Genomic DNA, 18,605 nt, shown 5'->3' with positions numbered 1-18,605 from the left:
TATTTCAAATCGATGTGTATGACAAGGTGTGCCTTTCTTTCATGCTTCCTGCTTGTTTTAGAAACACCTCAAAATAAAGTGAACTTTAAGTTTTGTAATCTCTTTTAAAATAGCATTTCTGGCATAAAACTCTCTCTTCACATTGAACAACTGTTGTTGGCATTGTATAACATTCCTGACAATTTGAAGGTGATCAACGCTATTGTCACAATACAACTTGTCCATATGCACTCAAGTTCTGCAATCTTACTTCAATGCATCCAAATGACTGTTTGATTTGGGGGATTCACTCCAGGATGCTTCGATCAATGTGAAGAGCAAAGTTTAAAAACCAACCCCGAGACTCATTCACATTACTCATGCCTTTGTGAGCTAGGGAAAGGATAGCATTGGAACCTGTCAAGATATATCTAAATCTATGATGTTCTCAAAGTTAATGGTTGCAGATCCACAATTTGTATTCCGTCCTAGTCTCTAAATGTTCGACTTGCCTCTCCTGTAAGTACACAACAGATAACTTGGCTGAATATCAAACCATTATTCTTGTTTACCTCAGTATCACTGACAATAACCATGTGTCAGGGCCGGATATTTTGGCCAAGGACAAAGTTCTCCGAATGAAATTTTGAATCAACAATGGAAATAAAGATTATGCATGGTTGACATAAAAATTTGTTGACCTTGACCTAATTTTTAAGATCATGACCCAATTGCAGACATTTTGACATTTCACCATAACCTGACTAACGTTTGTCTGATTGGAACGAAAATTGGCATCTGTAGATAGCTTAAAGCAAGACACATTTACGCTTAATTTACATCACTAACAGAGTATCCACCCTACGGGCGATGTTGTTCCAATGCATGAAACAGATTATTCTGGCACAGACCATCATTTGGGCGGTGTATAGGCAACTGACAGCTGCCTCAATCGCTCCCGAAAAGAAAAACAAATAACCCGGGTTACGTGTATGAAGCAAAAACATGCCCACTGGTTATAATTAAAAACACCTTACTGCCCTGGAAAATGTGGGGACAGACATACTGTACTGGAAAGGTTAAAACTTGTAATACCCTCGCTCACCTTGAGGTGGCGCCACACAAAACAGCTATGTCGAGAATTAGCGACCCCTCCCACAAGACCACGGGCAAATAAAAAAAAACACACCTTTACACTAATTCGGGTCAAGCTAATCCAATATAGCAACAATTCTGTACTCTTGCCTCATATCCATCTTTTGATCTCAAATTCAAATTTCTTGAATATATAGCAATAATAACAAATTTCACTTCACTGTTCCAATACTTATGGAAGGCACTGTGTATTTCCCCATTTTACCCTTAATTATGATATCTCTGACCAGCCACACTGTTCTCATCCCCACTCCTCCCCCTCATTCCCCAATGAAAGTAAGTCGTTTTGACGGATTTATTATTATCTGGCATTGGTGTGGCACAGGCATGATGGGCCAAATGGCCTCCTTTTGCATCTAATTTCCTTGTTGATATAATCCGATTCAGAAAACGCATAGTTTGGATGAACTGGAAGGAGGACCTGCACGACCCAACATCCAACGTGCTCAGACACGGATCCGGAATTTCCAACTCCATTCTTTACTAAATGCAATCATTTTGAATCCCATCCACATATTGCTCGATTTCTTTTTTCCGGTTGTGGAATCTTCTTCACACATGTTGGTGGCCTCTCGCCCGGTCAAGTTACCTCTGCTCGCTCTGAAGCCTCTGACTCTCCCAAGCTTCTCCATAATGCCCACATTTTTGTAAGTAACCCCCTCTCGTGGTTAAAATCCCAAAATCCAAGCTTCCTGCATATTGAGACTCTGACCACGTCACACTCTTCCCCCCAGGGCTTCAAAAGACAGCAGTTCACCAACATCTCATGCCATCCCCATTCCTACCCACTATATCCAGCCCTATTAACTCCACCTGAGCAAGCGATCTTATTTGCAGGTTACTCTGTTTCCTCTTTTCATGCTCATTTATTCTCTTGCTTGTTTCTCCAAATAAAATTATCTTAATATTATTCTTATATTATTATTAATATTATTAACTAGCAGAAGTACCCGGCGTTTCCGGGTGGGGAAGGGGGGGATTGGGGGGATAGGGGGGAAAGAGGGAGGAAGGTAGGGAAGGGGGAGGGAGGGGGAGCAAGGGGGGAGAGGGGGGAAGGGGGGGAATGGGGAAGGAGGGGGGGGAGAATGGTGAGGGAGGGGGGGGAGAATGGTGAGGGAGGGGGGAAGGGGAGGGAGGGGAGGAGGGGAGGGGAGAAGGGAAGGGAAGGTTTTTGGGGAGGGAAGGGAGGGAGAGGGGGGCAAGGGGGAGAAGGGGGGGAGGGGGAGGCAGGAGAGGAAGGGGGTTCATATATATGCTGGTGGGTGAATGTGGCGTTCATCACGTTTCTGAGTTAAGGGTGATGCCAATCAGGCAGAAGAAGAAGAAGCCGTACTACCAACTTCGTACACTTCCAGAATTGTTTGATTTATTTGTATTCAAATGTCTGGTGATTGTTTTGTATTTATTTATGTGAATGTGTTCTTCTATATAACTGTCATTAATTTTAAAAGGCTTAGGCACTATCGAGCGATTTTAAAAAAAAAACAAAAAAACCGATCTTTTGTTTTTTCATTAAAAAGGTTTTTTTGCCTAAAACACTCCCAGGCAGTCACTGATGAACCTCTGAAAGTTTGACGAAGATCCGTTCAGCCATATCTGATAAAAATGGCGACACACAGACAGACAGACAGACATCTATCTCTCTTATATAGTAGATAATACAACAACAACCGGCATTTTAAGGACATTTTCCCTGCAAGAGCGGGGGTTAGCTTTTGCCTAAAGCTTTGCCTTTTGCCTATATAGTAGATAATGATTATTAATATTATTCCTATATTATTATTAATATTATTAATAAAGATTATTAATATTATTATTACTAATAATATTAATTATTATTAATAATATCATTAATAATAATAATTATTATTATTATTAATATTATTAATAATCTATTAATTATTATTATTAATGTTATTCTTAATATTATTAATATTATTCTCTTTATAATATTATTTAATTCTTAATAAAATTCTCTTGCTTGCTTGTTGAGTCCCACTCAGTTTCTTGTCCTTTTTGCCCCACGTTATGTCACTTTTCTATGAGCCGAGACTTTGTGCGAAAAGTCATAAAATATGATATTGAAGCGCATTTCAATCAGCCAGAGCTCCTCATTTCCGAACAATAATTATCATCGCCAGTTGATATATAATCATGTCATTGTATTCTTTAATACACCCCCGGGCCTTTTAAGTCATTGGTATGGAAAACAATTCTCAAGATGGCTTTTGCTAAACCTCCGTAATTTATGTAAAGGGCGTCGATAAAAACGGCGAGACGAGTAAACGCCAATTAGAGCTGAAAGTACAATTTATACATCAATCAACATTGAGCAACAGTCTCCAGATATTTCAATTGAACAAATAACCAAGCAAATTATCAAGAATACAAGAAATAAATCTGGCTGAGATAAATAATTTTTTATCCGCATGTAGAATTTTATTATTCAGAATTATGACGTCATAGGTCACGTGGTACACGTACGCCATCTTGGAAAACGTTACACCTCTATATCTCCCAAACCGCTCAATGGAATAAAGTTGAAACACGGCTCATTGTCAAGTACTCCCCATGGGGAATAATATATGTTGATAATGTCATCGGTGCTTTCATTTATGATGTCAGAGTTTGACAAGTACAACACTTGATCTGATCAGTATGAATTTCTTTTTTCCCCCTCTGCAGCTGTTAGTCCGATGGACACGAAATTTGTACGATAGGAGCACCTCCTTCTGTAGAATTTTTAATGACAATTATGACGTCATAGGTCTCGTGGTACAGGCGCCATCTTGGAAAAACCGAAAAATGTTGAACTTGTATATCTCCAAAACCGCTCCATGGAGAAAAGTGAAATGTGGCTCATTGTAAAGAACTCCGCATGGGGAATAAGTGTTGTTAATGATGACATCATTGGTGCCGTAATTATGACGTCATAATTCGACAGGGACAACACTCCGTCTGATCAGTTTGAAATTTATTGAGAGTGATCTACGCAACAATTATATTAGAGAATATAAATTTATGATGTCATCGCTCACGTGGCTAGACAGCCATATTGGATCAAAGAAAAAAAAAGTTCAAAAACAGAAGTTGGCTCGCATCGCGTTGACTGCGTAGGCTAAGTATTATATGAATACCATCTAGTTTTTAGCATGCATACCTGTTTCAGAGAGTGGAGGGATGTGAGAGCCTTCGTGGTGACCAAGAGCACGGAAGGATGAGCGGTGCTTGCACGCAGACCAAGGGTAAGGCCAGAAACGAGCTGCACGTTCAGCTTGGCCACACTCACGGGATGTTCACTCACCGTCACGTGGTGCTCACCCAGGACAGTGTCTGAGAGCGGTGAAAGAACCTGCACATCGTATCACAGACCAAGCAAAAAGAGAGAACACATTTTAGATTCTCTTTTGTGATTGGCTTATTCAACCAAAACACAAAGTGATTTTTTGGACGAGGTTAGCATCACCTAATGAGGGTACAATCAGAATGCCGACATGGATTTCCCTTCTGGAAAAATTTCGGCGTCGTGATGCTGAAATGGAATACAAAATGACTCAACAAAATTAACTAAACGTCTGTGTGGGGGAAGTGGAGTAAGGGGGGAAGTGAGGGAGGGCAGGATGAGATGGGGTGGGGGAGTAATGGGCAGTGGAATGGGGGCAAAGGACACCAATCAATTGCAGATAAACTAAATGCTAATGGTGATACAAGCTTGTTTAAATTAGTTTTAAGGCTTGAGTCACTCCTGACACCACATCGTATTCGCCATAAATTGATTTCCACCATTAGGTTCAGCACATCACAACCACACTTATGTCTGAGGTAAAGTATAGTACCATAACTGTGAGATGGTGGTTTTTATCGAAACACTAAATAAGGTTACAAACTAATTTACGGGTTATAAAATTTTTCCATTTTTAGGAATACACTCAGGGCAATTTTGCCTTCATAACAGTCAGTGATAAATGCTGTGCAAACAGAGTAGTTATTAAATCTTTCATTTTCTCCAATCTCTGATCACCAATTTGGTTTCATACTCGGTCACTCCACTTTGGACATGCTACTTAGGTGCATCATGGTAAAACAAATGCGTGTGTGGGTGTGTTAGTGTCTTTGCATGTTTTTGTGTGTTTTGCATGTTTTTGTGTGTGTGTTTTTGTATGTATGTGTGAGTTTTTGTATGTGTACATTATAAGTACTAGCAACGGTACCCGCCCTATGGGCGGGGCTTCAATTGGGAAGCCCAAATGAAAAGGCAAAATATCAGAAATTGAAGGCTTATTTTATTTTAAATGATTCATAAACATCCATTGAATAATATCACACGCAAATCATCAAAATATAAACAGTACATGGCGCCCATTTTGAAAAAAGATTGAATTTTGCAAAACGGAAGCGGCCGCTACACGTCTTTCTCAGTCGCACGTTTATGTGTGAAGAGTGCGCGCCGAATCTGTAACACGGAAGCGGCCGCTACACCTGTTTCTCAGTCGCTTTGCACACGCTGTCATGTTACTTCGGAGCCGCACGTTTACATAGGAAGAGTTCGTCAGGAGTTATATATTAATATGTGCGACTTTTTTTTTTTTTTTTTTTTTTTTTTTTTGTATACTGAATCGAGGCTCGTGAAAGAGCTAAAACTTATACCCTTTGATATATATAAATATATATATATATATATATATATATATATATATATATATATATATATATATATACACATATATATATATATATATACATATATACATATATATACATATATATATATATACATATATACATATATATATATATACATATATATTGTTGCGGCTATGAGAACTGCATATATTTTTTATTGTGTTGTATTGTGGTAAATTGGTGATGATTATTGTTTATTCTGTGCCCCCCTACCTCCGGAGCTGTGTAAAGGTGAAAGGGCATCCCATAATTAGTCCACAAGCATACACGTCAGCCAAATAATAGAATACCCCTGTTTGATAGTTATCTCTTATTCTGTGTTTTAGGGTAAGGCTGTGTCTCCCATTAATTAAAGTACTCCATTGCACCAGTGAAAGAGAATAGAGCCCCTTTCATTCCCATCCCCAAAATCTCCATTTCCTTTTACATCCCCTTCCGTCATTGCCGGGCCTCGATTGTCAATTACCTCCCCTCCAATAACCGCCATTGACCACGAGGCAGGGTCGGAAAAGAAAGGCGTGTCTCCACCTCGTCATAGAGGGGAAGAGGGGCGTGCCCGCCCGTCGTCATCAAGGGCGGAGCGAGAGGGTCACGTGACCAACCAGGGCCGAGGTGAGCACACCGATGGGCATGTCCTGAAGGCCGGCGGCTTGATCGCTGGAGGCGCTATAAAAGGCGCGCACGCAAGAAGCGAGTGAGTCGGGAGTTGGTCGTCAGTGGAGGGTCAGTGGTTGCGTTGGTTGCGGTAAGAAGTCGGTGGTGAGAAGTGGTGGCGTTGAGTGGTCAGTGGTTACGTTGGTTGCGTTGAGTTGTCGGTGGTGAGGAGACACCAGGGCCAAGAGAGAGAAGGTACAAGGTCAATTACCAGCAGTTGCGCCAGAGACGGCAGACGCGCCCTGAGGTGAGCCAGAGAAGCAGCTTTGGCTCCACAAGCAGCGTTGACTCCACCAGGCAGCTTCAACCCGTTACCCCGCGGGGACCGGATAGCGGTGGCATCGGTGGCCATCGAGGTCCAGCCGACGTCCCGTGCGGGATCAAGCCCGAACCATCTGCCCCAGCTGAACCTTCCCATTCCTCCTTCCAGCATTCATTCCTTTCCTCCACCCTTCTTGTGTACGTGAGTTTGTTCTGTGTGTCTTGTCCCTGGGTTAATTAAGCTTGTATAAGTTAATAATTGCACTGTGTCTCTGATTCTTCTGTATATTATTTTATTATCTTTCCTTCTCCTTGGATTTTGGATCACTTGGATCATTTCCTTGAGCATGTAAATAGTAGGAATAAATTTAGTAGTATTTCCAACCTTTTTGTCTTCTTCTTCTTCTTCTTCACATCCGTGTCACCTTTGTCTTTTCCCTATTGAATAGCTGCGGTGCGATCCGGCCAACGTTTGGGTGGAATCGGGTTCTAATCGGGGAATAACTGTTCGGTCGCGGTTGGACCATCCGCTCGGCCCATCATAACATCTAAACCGCGATCAGTAACAATTGGTGTCAGGAGTGGGATTCGAACCTGGGACTAAATTTATTTAGCCCAAATTTTGGACACCAATTGTACTATTGGCCGTAACAATTGGTGTCTGGGAGTGAGATTCGGGGCCCGAACCAAATTTTTAAAACATCTAAAAAAAAATTTTGGTCAAAATTCGGAGCGGCCGAAATTTGTTTTGTTTTACAAAACCTGAACTTTGAAATCGCGCCATGGCTGGTCAAGGCGATCGGATGCAGGTGGGTGAGCTAGAGGAGGGGTTAGGAGTAACCCAGGATCAGAGGGACGAAGTAGAGGAGAACAATGAGGAGGTGGTTGAGGAGGTATCAGGCGCACAAAATGGCGCCCTCGCGCACATGGTTATTGTGGCACCAAATCTAGCCGCGCCCGTGACCGTAGCAGCACCGATGAATTTGGACCTCTTTATGATACAAATAAGGGCGCTCATGGTCCAGACAAGTGAAGACCTGAGGAATGACTTGGGGAACCGGATGGATGCTCAGGGTGAGCGAATGGGGGTAATGGGAAACCAAATGGGGGTAATGAGGGACGAAGCGAGGGGTACCGGTGAGAAGTTAGACAATAATTTTGAGGGGTTAGACAACGGGATAAAAGAGGTGAAAAATGGGTTAATGGGGCTAGAAAATAGGATGGAGGACAAATTGCGGGAAATAGGGGAACAATCTGCCCGGGAAATCAAACAAATGGGAGAGCAGATAGAGGAGGTAAAAATCGGGGTAGAAACCAAATTGGATGCTCAGAGGGATGAATTGGGACAGATGAGGGTGGCATCTACAAAAGAGATGGAGGAGATACGACGAGGTGTAAGTGAGGAGGTTTCGGGGCTACGCGAGGAGGTAAAGCGAGGTGAGAAGCGTATGGAGAAAGAGGTGAGAAATGGGGCGGCAAAGTTACAAGGGGGAATAGAAGATCTGACAGAGGTGGAACAGCTGACAGAGGGACAGACGGAGTTAGTGGAGCAGGTTCAAAAGAACACTGAGGTACTAGGAGGGTTAAAGGCGACACAAAAAGAAATTAAAAACGAATTAATAGCGACACAGAAGCAATGTCAGATGGTACGTGAGGAACTGACAATGAGGGTGGACGAGGTGACAGAGATAATGGAGACAAAGGACCGGCAGGTGAGGATGCACATAGAGACGGTCACAGTAGCCTTAGAGGACGAACTTGAGGAGACGCACCGGGAAATAAAAGAGGTGAAGCAAAAATTAGAGGAAGTGGAAGAAGAGGTGAGTGAAATTAAGAAGAGACGGACAGAAACTAAAAGAGAAATCCAGGAGGAGGTGATGGAATATGTGCAAGGTCGGTGCTCAACTCATAATGTGATGCTCACTAACCAAATAAAGAGTTTGCAGGTGGCAAAAGAGGTGCGGAGACGAGGTGCCAAGGTGAGTGGCGATATAATCGGAAATGTACATGATGTGAGGAAAGCTTCAGTCGGCTTGGGGATTGGTTTGGATCCGGGTGTTCGTGAAAGGCCGTTGGTGAAGTGTGCGACAGGTCTGGTGTGCGAAAAAAGAGGTGTGCGAGAATGTCCGACCATGGGGTGTGTGAGGAAAAAGTCCACGCCAAGGAGTGAGTGTGCTGTCGAGAGTGAGTCGGTCGTAGCGCGTGTGCGAGGGGGTACATGGAAGCGCGGTGTGGTGAGTGTTACGGAGGAAGTAACGGAAAAGTGTGCGCAAGAGTGTGCGCGAGAAAGGTGTGTAACGGACGGGTGCATGAGGAAAGAGTGTGCTGTCGAGAGTAAGGGTGAGTGTGCGACCGAGAGTGGAGGTGAGAGTAGTGAGAGTGACACGGAGCGTGAGTTGGTTATAACAGGTGAGCGAGGATGTACACCTGGAATGGAAGGATGCACACCTGGAATGGTAGAGCGTGTGTGGGAATGCACACTTGAGTTGGTCGTGAGGCACGTGGTTGGGTGTGCGGGTGAGAGCACACCTGTGGTTGTCACAGAGGAGGTGACCGAGGAGGGGGCGCGAAGAGGTGTGTTGGTGAGGTGTGCGAGCGACGAATGTGTGCCAAGGTGTTCGGTGGTCAGGGGTGTGACCAAGTCGGTGAGCGGAATGAGTGTACCGAGGTGTGTAAGGAAAGGTACGAGGAGCATGGGAACAGCTGGAGGTATGAGCAAGAAAGGGGTAGCGTATGCATGTAAGCATGCAGGTGAAGCATCGACGGTAACCAGGTTAGAGGTTAGAACGACTTATAGCCGAATCGGGCCCTCGGTGCGCGTCGGGCAGCTTCGCATGCCGCGAGGACCAGCGGGGATCCGAACCACGGCGGTTTCGAAAGAACTGCCGTACGCGATCCACGCTGTGCCTCGCTTGGAACGGCCGCGTCCGGGCTCCACTAGGCGGAGCGGGCAGCCCGATAGGAAGGGTCGTCATGGCGACCACTTTTTGTTGAGACGTGCCGGCAGGTCGAGATCGGGACATTGGATGGCTCCATGCCGAGGTGGTGCGTGGGATCTCGGCCCGGGTAAGCCCCCGTCCCTGCCCCGAATGCGGGACGTATCCAGCCGCTGGCACCAAAGAACCCGCGTTCATTGCTCGGCTGTACGAAGCCGAGCTTTGGAAGGGAATTGGCGCACCGAGAGGATGTAATAAGTAGACGGGTGATGAGGATAGTGTTTCGGCCCCGAAATTAGGAAAAAAAAGCAAAATTTGATGATGGTATGGTGATTAGCAGTAAAGGACAAATTTTTGATTTGTTGGATTTGGACGAGTGAAATTGATAGGACCTCCCCGATATGGTGGGATGGCAAATCCATCATCCCACACAGATGGGGGGGCAAATGCGCACTAGTTATGAGGTTGATGGCAGTGAAAACTAGCCCGGGTGGGTTAGGATATATCGTGTGTAGGGATCTAGCGAAGATGACATTAGGTAACGTTAAGGTTAGTTAGTGACAATGACACCTGTAGTGGGGACGCAGGTAGAGTAGAGTGGATGATAATGACGTGGGAGCGCAATAGTTTAAAGGGGCGACTGGGAAGCGCAAGTTTCAGAGGGGAGTAGTTAGATGAGATGATGCCGTGTGTGTGAGGATTGAACAGGTGTGATTGCACAGGTGTGCAACTGAACAGGTGAATGGAGCAGTGTATGAGGGAGTAGTGGTGATGTGTGTTGTGTTGACCAACTGGTCCAGGAAGAGGAGGAGGGTGCAGGTGGCACCAGGTATCATTGCACAGGTGTGCAACGACAGGTGAATGGAGGACAGGTGTATGGAATAAATGGTATGGAGTATTGGAATGGATGGTCGTGGAGTGAGTATGGTGGAAATTGTAGTGTGGAGTGGATGGTGCGAAGGTGTGAATGGGGGAAGAGTGGACCCCCATCACGGATACCCGGGGCGGGTAGTGTAAGTGTTAGGTAGAGGGTACAGGTAAATTGTGGTTGGATATTGGCATTTGTGGTGCGGATGCAGAATGGTATTGTGGATGGGTGCATTAGTGTTGTGGAAATGGCTGGGCGTGTAGCCTGTTAGTGTGTGTAGTTGGTTTGGGCGCTCCACCACTGTGAGGATGTCGGCCAGGTGAGGCCGCAGGTGGGCTCTGGGAGCCGGTAGTAGTTGTTGTGGATGGGGCCCGAGGATCCGGAGGACGGACCCGGGTAGCCCAGTGCCGGAGGGCACCGAGTGGGGTGACAGAGCCAGGAGGGGCTGTCCCCAGTTAGTTAGGTTAGGGTGAGGAGCTAGGTAAGCTCGGGTGGCAACTGCAGTGGTGGAGGTGTGCAGGTGGGTAGACCTGCTGGGAGAGCTACACGTCGCAGCCCAGAAATTGTGCGAGGGCACCGGGAGATGAATCGGGGGAGTGGGACCCCAAATTGAGAAGCACCACAGTTTGGTCAATGGGAATTGGTTTTTAGAACCCATAGTGTAAGTTGGCCAATGGATTGGCAGGGAGAGACCCCGGGTAGTGTAAAGTGTGTTAATGTCATTTAGAAAGTAGTTAGGATGAAGTCTCCTCGCACCATCTGCATCCACTCACCTGAGGTGACAGGTACTCCACACCATGCCATGTTTAATTATTTTTGGTGCAAATGTTTTGGATTGTGAGACGCATCATGACGTGGGTGTGACATTGTGCGTAATTCCATCTCTCCCTCCTTATGAGGATTGATGATGAATTTGGTGATGGCAAATTTTGGATAGAGGGATTGTGGTGACGAATTTGGTATAGAGGAAATATGGGGAGACGTGACAGTAGCGACGGATTGGTAATGTGTAGATTTTTGTACATATGGGGTAAGGGCAAGGGTAGTGTAGGTGACAGGGGGGTGACGTACGGTAGGGACGAGCTTTCTCACTTCGCCCTCCGTACGCATTTCGCCTTGCATTGCCTTATTGATGTGTACCATTGTGACCTTACCCCTCGCTCAATTGTCTCTTTTGTCTCCCACATGACCTGTGCGCCATTGGGTGCCGAGGGGAGCGTGCGTGAGTCCTCCATTGTGCGCCCGGAACTCTCAGAACCAGCTGTCTGCATCGATGCACCACATTGTGGACCACATGCCTGTGGCCGAGCACCACTTATGGACCCCATGGGTTGGGGCATGGCCCCTCTGCTGGAACCGGCCATGAGGGCCCGAAATCTTGCTGGCGGACCTTGGCCACAGGGCACCGATGCCCCACAGGTGAACCACACGTAGTCGGCCCTGTGGGCCATAAATAAAGAAAATAAAAAGGACACATTGGGCACACTTTATTGCAAATAGGCCGCCAGTAAGAAAATGAAAGAATGACAACATCTGGAAGACCAAATAATAATAACCAGCAGAGGGAGCCGAAGAGCAAGAGATCACCTGCAGGGTTAGGGGTTGTTGATTTTATTTTTATTGAACATGCATTGAACATTGATGAACTATGGTGACTGCACCGATTGGTGCTTGAGGGTGCTTGTATTGGTGCGTTTTTGGGTGCTTTAATGGTGCGTCGATGCAGAGCAGACTGTCTCCCCCCAGAAAGAACAATCACAGGTCCTGGGTTAGTTTTGTAAATAAAAATAGCGTCATTGTAAATAATGCTCCCCACCGTCAGTGTATAGTTTGAAGATCATTCCGCAATTCGGTTAACTGTGGGCGTAAGTCTGTTAGGCAGGGTGCAATGGAGCAGCGGGACACATTTATTTATGTTTTAAAACTGTCGCACTCAGGGTCAGGTTAAAAGTAGAGGGAACTACACCTACGTGTCACACTAAAAATAAAAGTTGTAGGCCCGGGACGTGCCTAAGAGGAGGAGGGTGCAGTGTTGCGGAGATGAGGACTGTATTTTTTTTATTGTGTTGTATTGTGGTAAATTGGTGATGATTATTGTTTATTCTGCGCCCCCCTACCTCCGGAGCTGTGTAAAGGTGAAAGGGCATCCCATAATTAGTCCACAAGCATACACGTCAGCCAAATAATAGAATACCCCTGTTTGATAGTTATCTCTTATTCTGTGTTTTAGGGTAAGGCTGTGTCTCCCATTAATTAAAGTACTCCATTGCACCAGTGAAAGAGAATAGATCCCCTTTCATTCCCATCCCCAAAATCTCCATTTCCTTTTACATCCCCTTCCGTCATTGCCGGGCCTCGATTGCCAATTACCTCCCCTCCAATAACCGCCATTGACCACGAGGCAGGGTCGGAGAAGAAAGGCGTGTCTCCACCTCGTCATAGAGGGGAAGAGGGGCGTGCCCGCCCGTCGTCATCAAGGGCGGAGCGAGAGGGTCGCGTGACCAACCAGGGCCGAGGTGAGCACACCGATGGGCGTGTCCTGAAGGCCGGCGGCTTGATCGCTGGAGGCGCTATAAAAGGCGCGCACGCAAGAAGCGAGTGAGTCGGGAGTTGGTCGTCAGTGGAGGGTCAGTGGTTGCGTTGGTTGCGGTAAGAAGTCGGTGGTGAGAAGTGGTGGCGTTGAGTGGTCAGTGGTTACGTTGGTTGCGTTGAGTTGGCGGTGGTGAGGAGACACCAGGGCCAAGAGAGAGAAGGTACAAGGTCAATTACCAGCAGTTGCGCCAGAGACGGCAGATGCGCCCTGAGGTGAGCCAGAGAAGCAGCTTTGGCTCCACCAGGCAGCTTCAACCCGTTACCCCGCGGGGACCGGATAGCGTTGGCATCGGTGGCCGTCGAGGTCCAGCCGACGTCCCATGCGGGATCAAGCCCGAACCATCTGCCCCAGCTGAACCTTCCCATTCCTCCTTCCAGCATTCATTCCTTTCCTCCACCCTTCTTGTGTACGTGAGTTTGTTCTGTGTGTCTTGTCCCTGGGTTAATTAAGCTTGTATAAGTTAATAATTGCACTGTGTCTCTGATTCTTCTGTATATTATTTTATTATCTTTCCTTCTCCTTGGTTACTTTGAGCATGTAAATAGTAGGAATAAATTTAGTAGTATTTCCAACCTTTTTGTCTTCTTCTTCTTCTTCTTCACATCCGTGTCGCCTATGTCTTTTCCCTATTGAATAGCTGCGGTGCGATCCGGCCAACGTTTGGGTGGAATCGGGTTCTAATCGGGGAATAACTGTTCGGTCGCGAGTGGACCATCCGCTCGGCCCATCATAACATCTAAACCGCGATCAGTAACAATATATATATATACATATATATATATATACAAATATATATATATACATATATATATATATACATATATATATATATACATATATACAGACTTGGCATTAAATATGCAATATTTTTTTTTTCTTGACTTGGGTTTACTTTCTTAACTCAGTATATCAATCTGGTGAGTTTCTTTTACACTTTGGTGATTTATTTGTTAAAAGAACCAAGTCACTGATTGTCTGTCGCAGCAAGAAGTCAACAACAGGATTATATCACAGGTGGCGTGGCAAAATGTACGGACAGGTGCATTTGATGATTGGCTTCACATTCGGGTATACAAGGGTTGTTGGTTCTGTATTAGTGGAAAACAACTGCTGCACATCTCCAAAGGTTATTGCCGCTTCCTCTGGAGATGGTCCGTCAACTCGACAATGCTGTTTGTCATGGAGTCGTGGCTTTACGAAATTACGGCATGAAACAGCATGCTATTGCTCGGCAGTATGGCATCACTCAAGGTCAGGTGTCAAAGATCCTGAAACGAAATGCTCAGAGGGGTGTCCCTACTCCAATACCGAGGCCAGGACGTCCCCGCAGAACCACAAGGAGGGATGATCGCCAGCTGCACCGCTTGGTCCGCAATGGCCGTACCAAGTCAGCTAATCGGCTTAGGGCTGAGTGGCAGCAACTGGCAAATGTGCCTGTATCCAGAAGGCTAGTCAACCAACGACTGGTTCAAGCAGGCTATTGTGCCAGACGTCCCCTGAGAAAGCCACACCTGACCAAACAACACCGCTAGCGCCGATTGCAGTGGGCCAGAGAGCACCGTCAATGGCAGCCAGGACACTGGAATCACGTGATCTTCAGTGACGAGTCTAGATTTCTGGTCTATCGTCAAGGTGGCCGCGTCCGAGTGTGCAGACAAGTGCATGAAGCCTACAACAAAGATTGTATAGTGCCAAGAGTCCAAGCTGGAGGTGGTGGGGTGACCATTTGGGCTGCTTTTCATGCAGGGGGCAAAACTGACCTGGTTGTCCTGAATGGAAACCTGAACCAGTTCAAGTTCAGGGCCATTCTGGAAGAAACATTGCTTCCATTTGCTCGTGCAGCCTTTCGAGGAAACTTTGTCTTCCAAGATGACAATGCACGGCCTCATCGTGCTCACATGATCCAACATTTTCTTGCTGACTGTGGTGTAGAGCATATGGAGTGGCCTGCCATGTCCCCGGATATGAATCGGATAGAGAACTTGTGGGCAGTATTAACGCGTCAAATCGACCACTTGGACCAGCAGCCGACCTCTGTGCGTGAATTGCAGCAGGCTATTGTCACTGCATGGCAAGCGATTCCTGTCCAAACCTTGGCAAATCTCGTGAACAGCATGCCTCAACGTGTACGTGCTCTCCTGAATGCTCGTGGGGGTTACACGAAGTACTGAACTGTAATTTTACTGTCCGTAATCCCAGTCGTAATTTAACTTTGGTTTTTGTTTAAAAAGATTTTGGCTAATGTGCAAAATAAAGAGATACTTCTGGAAAACGTACAGAAGTTTAACACAGTACTGTCCATGAATCGAGTTCGATATCAGTTTACATCACCTTCAAGGATCAATTTATTTGTTTCGAAATGTCAAATGTGGTTTTTGTTTCTTTTAAAGGTCACATCAACAAAATCTAGAATAATTTCAACATAATTCCAATGAACTTTTGGTTCTAAGTCATCTTGAAAAGTAAGTTCACCCCCACAAAAAAAATATTCCATATTAAATGCCAAGTCTGTGTATGTATATATGTATATGTATATGTATATGTATATGTATGTATGTATGTATATGTGTGTGTGTATATATATATATATATATGTATACAGTCACGTGAAAAAGTAAGTACACCCCATGTAAAGTTTTGACTTTTTCAACATATTTCAACATACAGCTCTTTGATCTTCATTTCAACAATATTGATAGATAAAGGTGATATAATATAACAAATATCATGAAACATTTACATTTTGTAGTCCATTGTATAATTTAAATAAGCATAAATGCAAATTTTGCATGTGGAAAAAGTAAGTACACCCTTGGCTCTAATAGGTGGTATTGCCCCCTTTGGCAGAAACAACCTCAAGTAGGCGTTTCTTATAACTGTCTACCAGTCTATGACATCGACTGGGAGAAATTTTTGCCCACTCCTCCATGCAGAATTCTTTCAGCTGTGCGATATTTGAGGGGTTTCTTGCATGCACAGCTCGTTTCAAATCCCCCCACAACAACTCGATGGGATTTAGATCTGGGCTTTGACTTGGCCATTCCAGAACCCTCCATTTCTTTCTTTTCAGCCATTCCTTGGTGGATTTACTGGTATGTTTAGGGTCATTGTCATGTTGCAAAGTCCACCTTCGGTTGAGCTTCAGCTTTCTGACAGATGGCCTCACATTATCCTCAAGCACCCTCTGGTACAATGAAGAATTCATAGTGGATTCTATGATGGTGAGCTGCCCAGGCCCTGATGCAGCAAAGCTGCCCCAAACCATAATATTTCCACCACCATGCTTTACAGTTGGTATCAGGTTCTTGTGGTCAAATGCTGTCTTTGGTTTTCGCCAAACATGTCTTCTGGTACTGTGGCCAAATAGCTCTACCTTTGACTCATCTGTCCAGGGCACATTGTTCCAGAAGTGCTGGTCTTTGCCTGGGTGTTCATTGCTAAACTTTAGTCTTGCCCTGATGTTCTTTCTGGACAGCAAAGGTTTCCTCCTGGCACACCTCCCATGTAGATCAAATTTGTACAGCCTCTTTCTAATGGTAGACTCGTGCACTTTGACATCAACAGTGGCAAGAGCTACCTGTAGGTCCCGTGATGACATTCTGGGGTTCTTAGAGACTTCTTTCAGCATCGTGCGGTCTGCTCTCGGGCTGAACTTGCTGGGGCGGCCTGGCCTGAACAAGTTGGCAGTTGCTTGGAATCTTCTCCACTTGTAGATGATCTTCCGGACAGTCGAATGATTGATTTCAAATTGTTTGGAGATCTTTTTAAATCCCTTCCCAGACTCGTAGGCATCTATAACCTTCTTTCTGAAGGCCTCAGAGAGCTCTTTTGATCTAGGCATGGTGACACCGCACACTTTAACAACAAAGAGCAAACCAAACTAAATGTCTGAGGTTTAAATAAGACAGGTTCCTCCAAGATCCTCTCTAATGATGTTGTAATCATTTGCACCTGAGCTGGTGCACCTGATTCTAATTTTAGGTATTTGAAGTAGTGATAAATATAGGGGTGTCGTGTCCTTACTTTTTCCACAAGCGAAATTTGCATTTATGTTTATTTAAATTATACAATGGACTACAAAATGTAAATGTTTCATGATATTTGTTATACTAGGGCATGCCCGTACGTGGGTGCCCGTTCCTTGCCAAAAAAAAAAAATAACGCTACCCGTACGCTCTACCCCGCCCGTACGCCCGTAAACAAAAAAAACAACGCTCTTCGCTTCCGCCCTTCGCTCTGACTGAATTGGGAGAAATAATGCGCATAAGAAATCGAGAAATTATTATTTTCTCCGGAAGAAATCGAATTACGAACCGTAATGGCGTACGCGCTCGGCTCGGCTCGCTCTCACATCGGCCACGCCTACGCAATAACGCGTTCTGTGATTGGCTGCCGGAAGTGCAGTCTTCACTGTCCGGAAGGTCGCAAATCGCAGTTACGATGAATCGCAAATTAGTTTTAATTAGTTTTAAAACATAGTTTAACGGCAACATAGTTTGCCAACGTGAAATAAATGAATACGCTCTCAAATGTGCCGTCCGAGGCAGAGTCTGTTCGGCACGTTCGGCACACGTGATAGCTCGCTGCTCTCTGATTGGTTGAATCGTTTTTTGGACATAGCTCGGTAACTACTTGTCCGATTAATTTCAAACCTTGAAAAGGCACATCCTCGGGTCCCCAGCAATATACCTGGCAAGTTTCAAGTATATCGGACCCGTAGTTGTCGAGAAACAGCGGTCACAGACAAACAAACAAACACACACACAGACACACAGACACACAGACACACACACAGAGATTACTGGAATTATAGATAGATTATAATATCACCTTTATCTATCAATATTGTTGAAATGAAGATCAAATAGCTGTATTTTGAAATATGTTGAAAAAGTCAAAACTTTACATGGGGTGTACTTACTTTTTCACGTGACTGTAATTTCTTTACTCCAGCTTCACTCCTTTACACCCCTTAGACCCTCCCTTTACACCATTTACACCCACTAACTTTACACCATTTACACCCCTTCCACCACTTAGGCCCTTAAAACATTTACACCCCTTAGAACAGTATAGACCATTTCAACCCTTAAGACCACTTAGACCCCTTTAGTCCCTTTACACCCCTTATATACCTTTAGACCCTTTACACCCCTTTAGACTGTTTACACCCCTGAGAACCATTACACCCCTTATATCCCTTTAGACCCTTTCCACCCCGAAGACCACATCGACCCCTTTAGACCCTTTCCACCCCTAAGACCACTTAGACCACTTTAGACCACTTTAGACCCCTTTAGACCCTTCACACTCCTTAGACCCCTAAGAACACTTTAGACCCTTTCCACACCTAAGACCACTTAGACCGTTTTATACCCTTTACACCCTTTATTCCCCTTAGATATTTTCCACCCCTTTTGCTCTTTCGCCCTTAAACACCTTTGGACTCCATTAGGCTCTTTTAATAACCTTCGAC

At 45.1% G+C, this 18,605-nt stretch overlaps 1 protein-coding gene across 1 annotated transcript in view; it reads right to left on the bottom strand.

Annotated features, from left to right (window-relative positions):
• LOC144888796 (transmembrane protein 132D-like) overlaps window positions 1–18,605 on the bottom strand; it is a 139,678-nt gene that overhangs the window by 47,326 nt on the left and 73,747 nt on the right. The window contains exon 5 of the mRNA XM_078768004.1: window positions 4,295–4,486. Coding sequence (XP_078624130.1) covers window positions 4,295–4,486 — 192 coding nt within the window. The remainder of the gene's footprint in view (window positions 1–4,294; window positions 4,487–18,605) is intronic.

This window comes from Myxine glutinosa, chromosome 14 (assembly GCF_964187855.1).
Source record: "Myxine glutinosa chromosome 14, kmMyxGlut1.1, whole genome shotgun sequence".
Taxonomy (NCBI): Eukaryota; Metazoa; Chordata; class Myxini; order Myxiniformes; family Myxinidae; genus Myxine; species Myxine glutinosa.
Note: the sequence above shows the minus strand (reverse complement) of the source record. Positions and strands in the feature narration are given on the sequence as shown.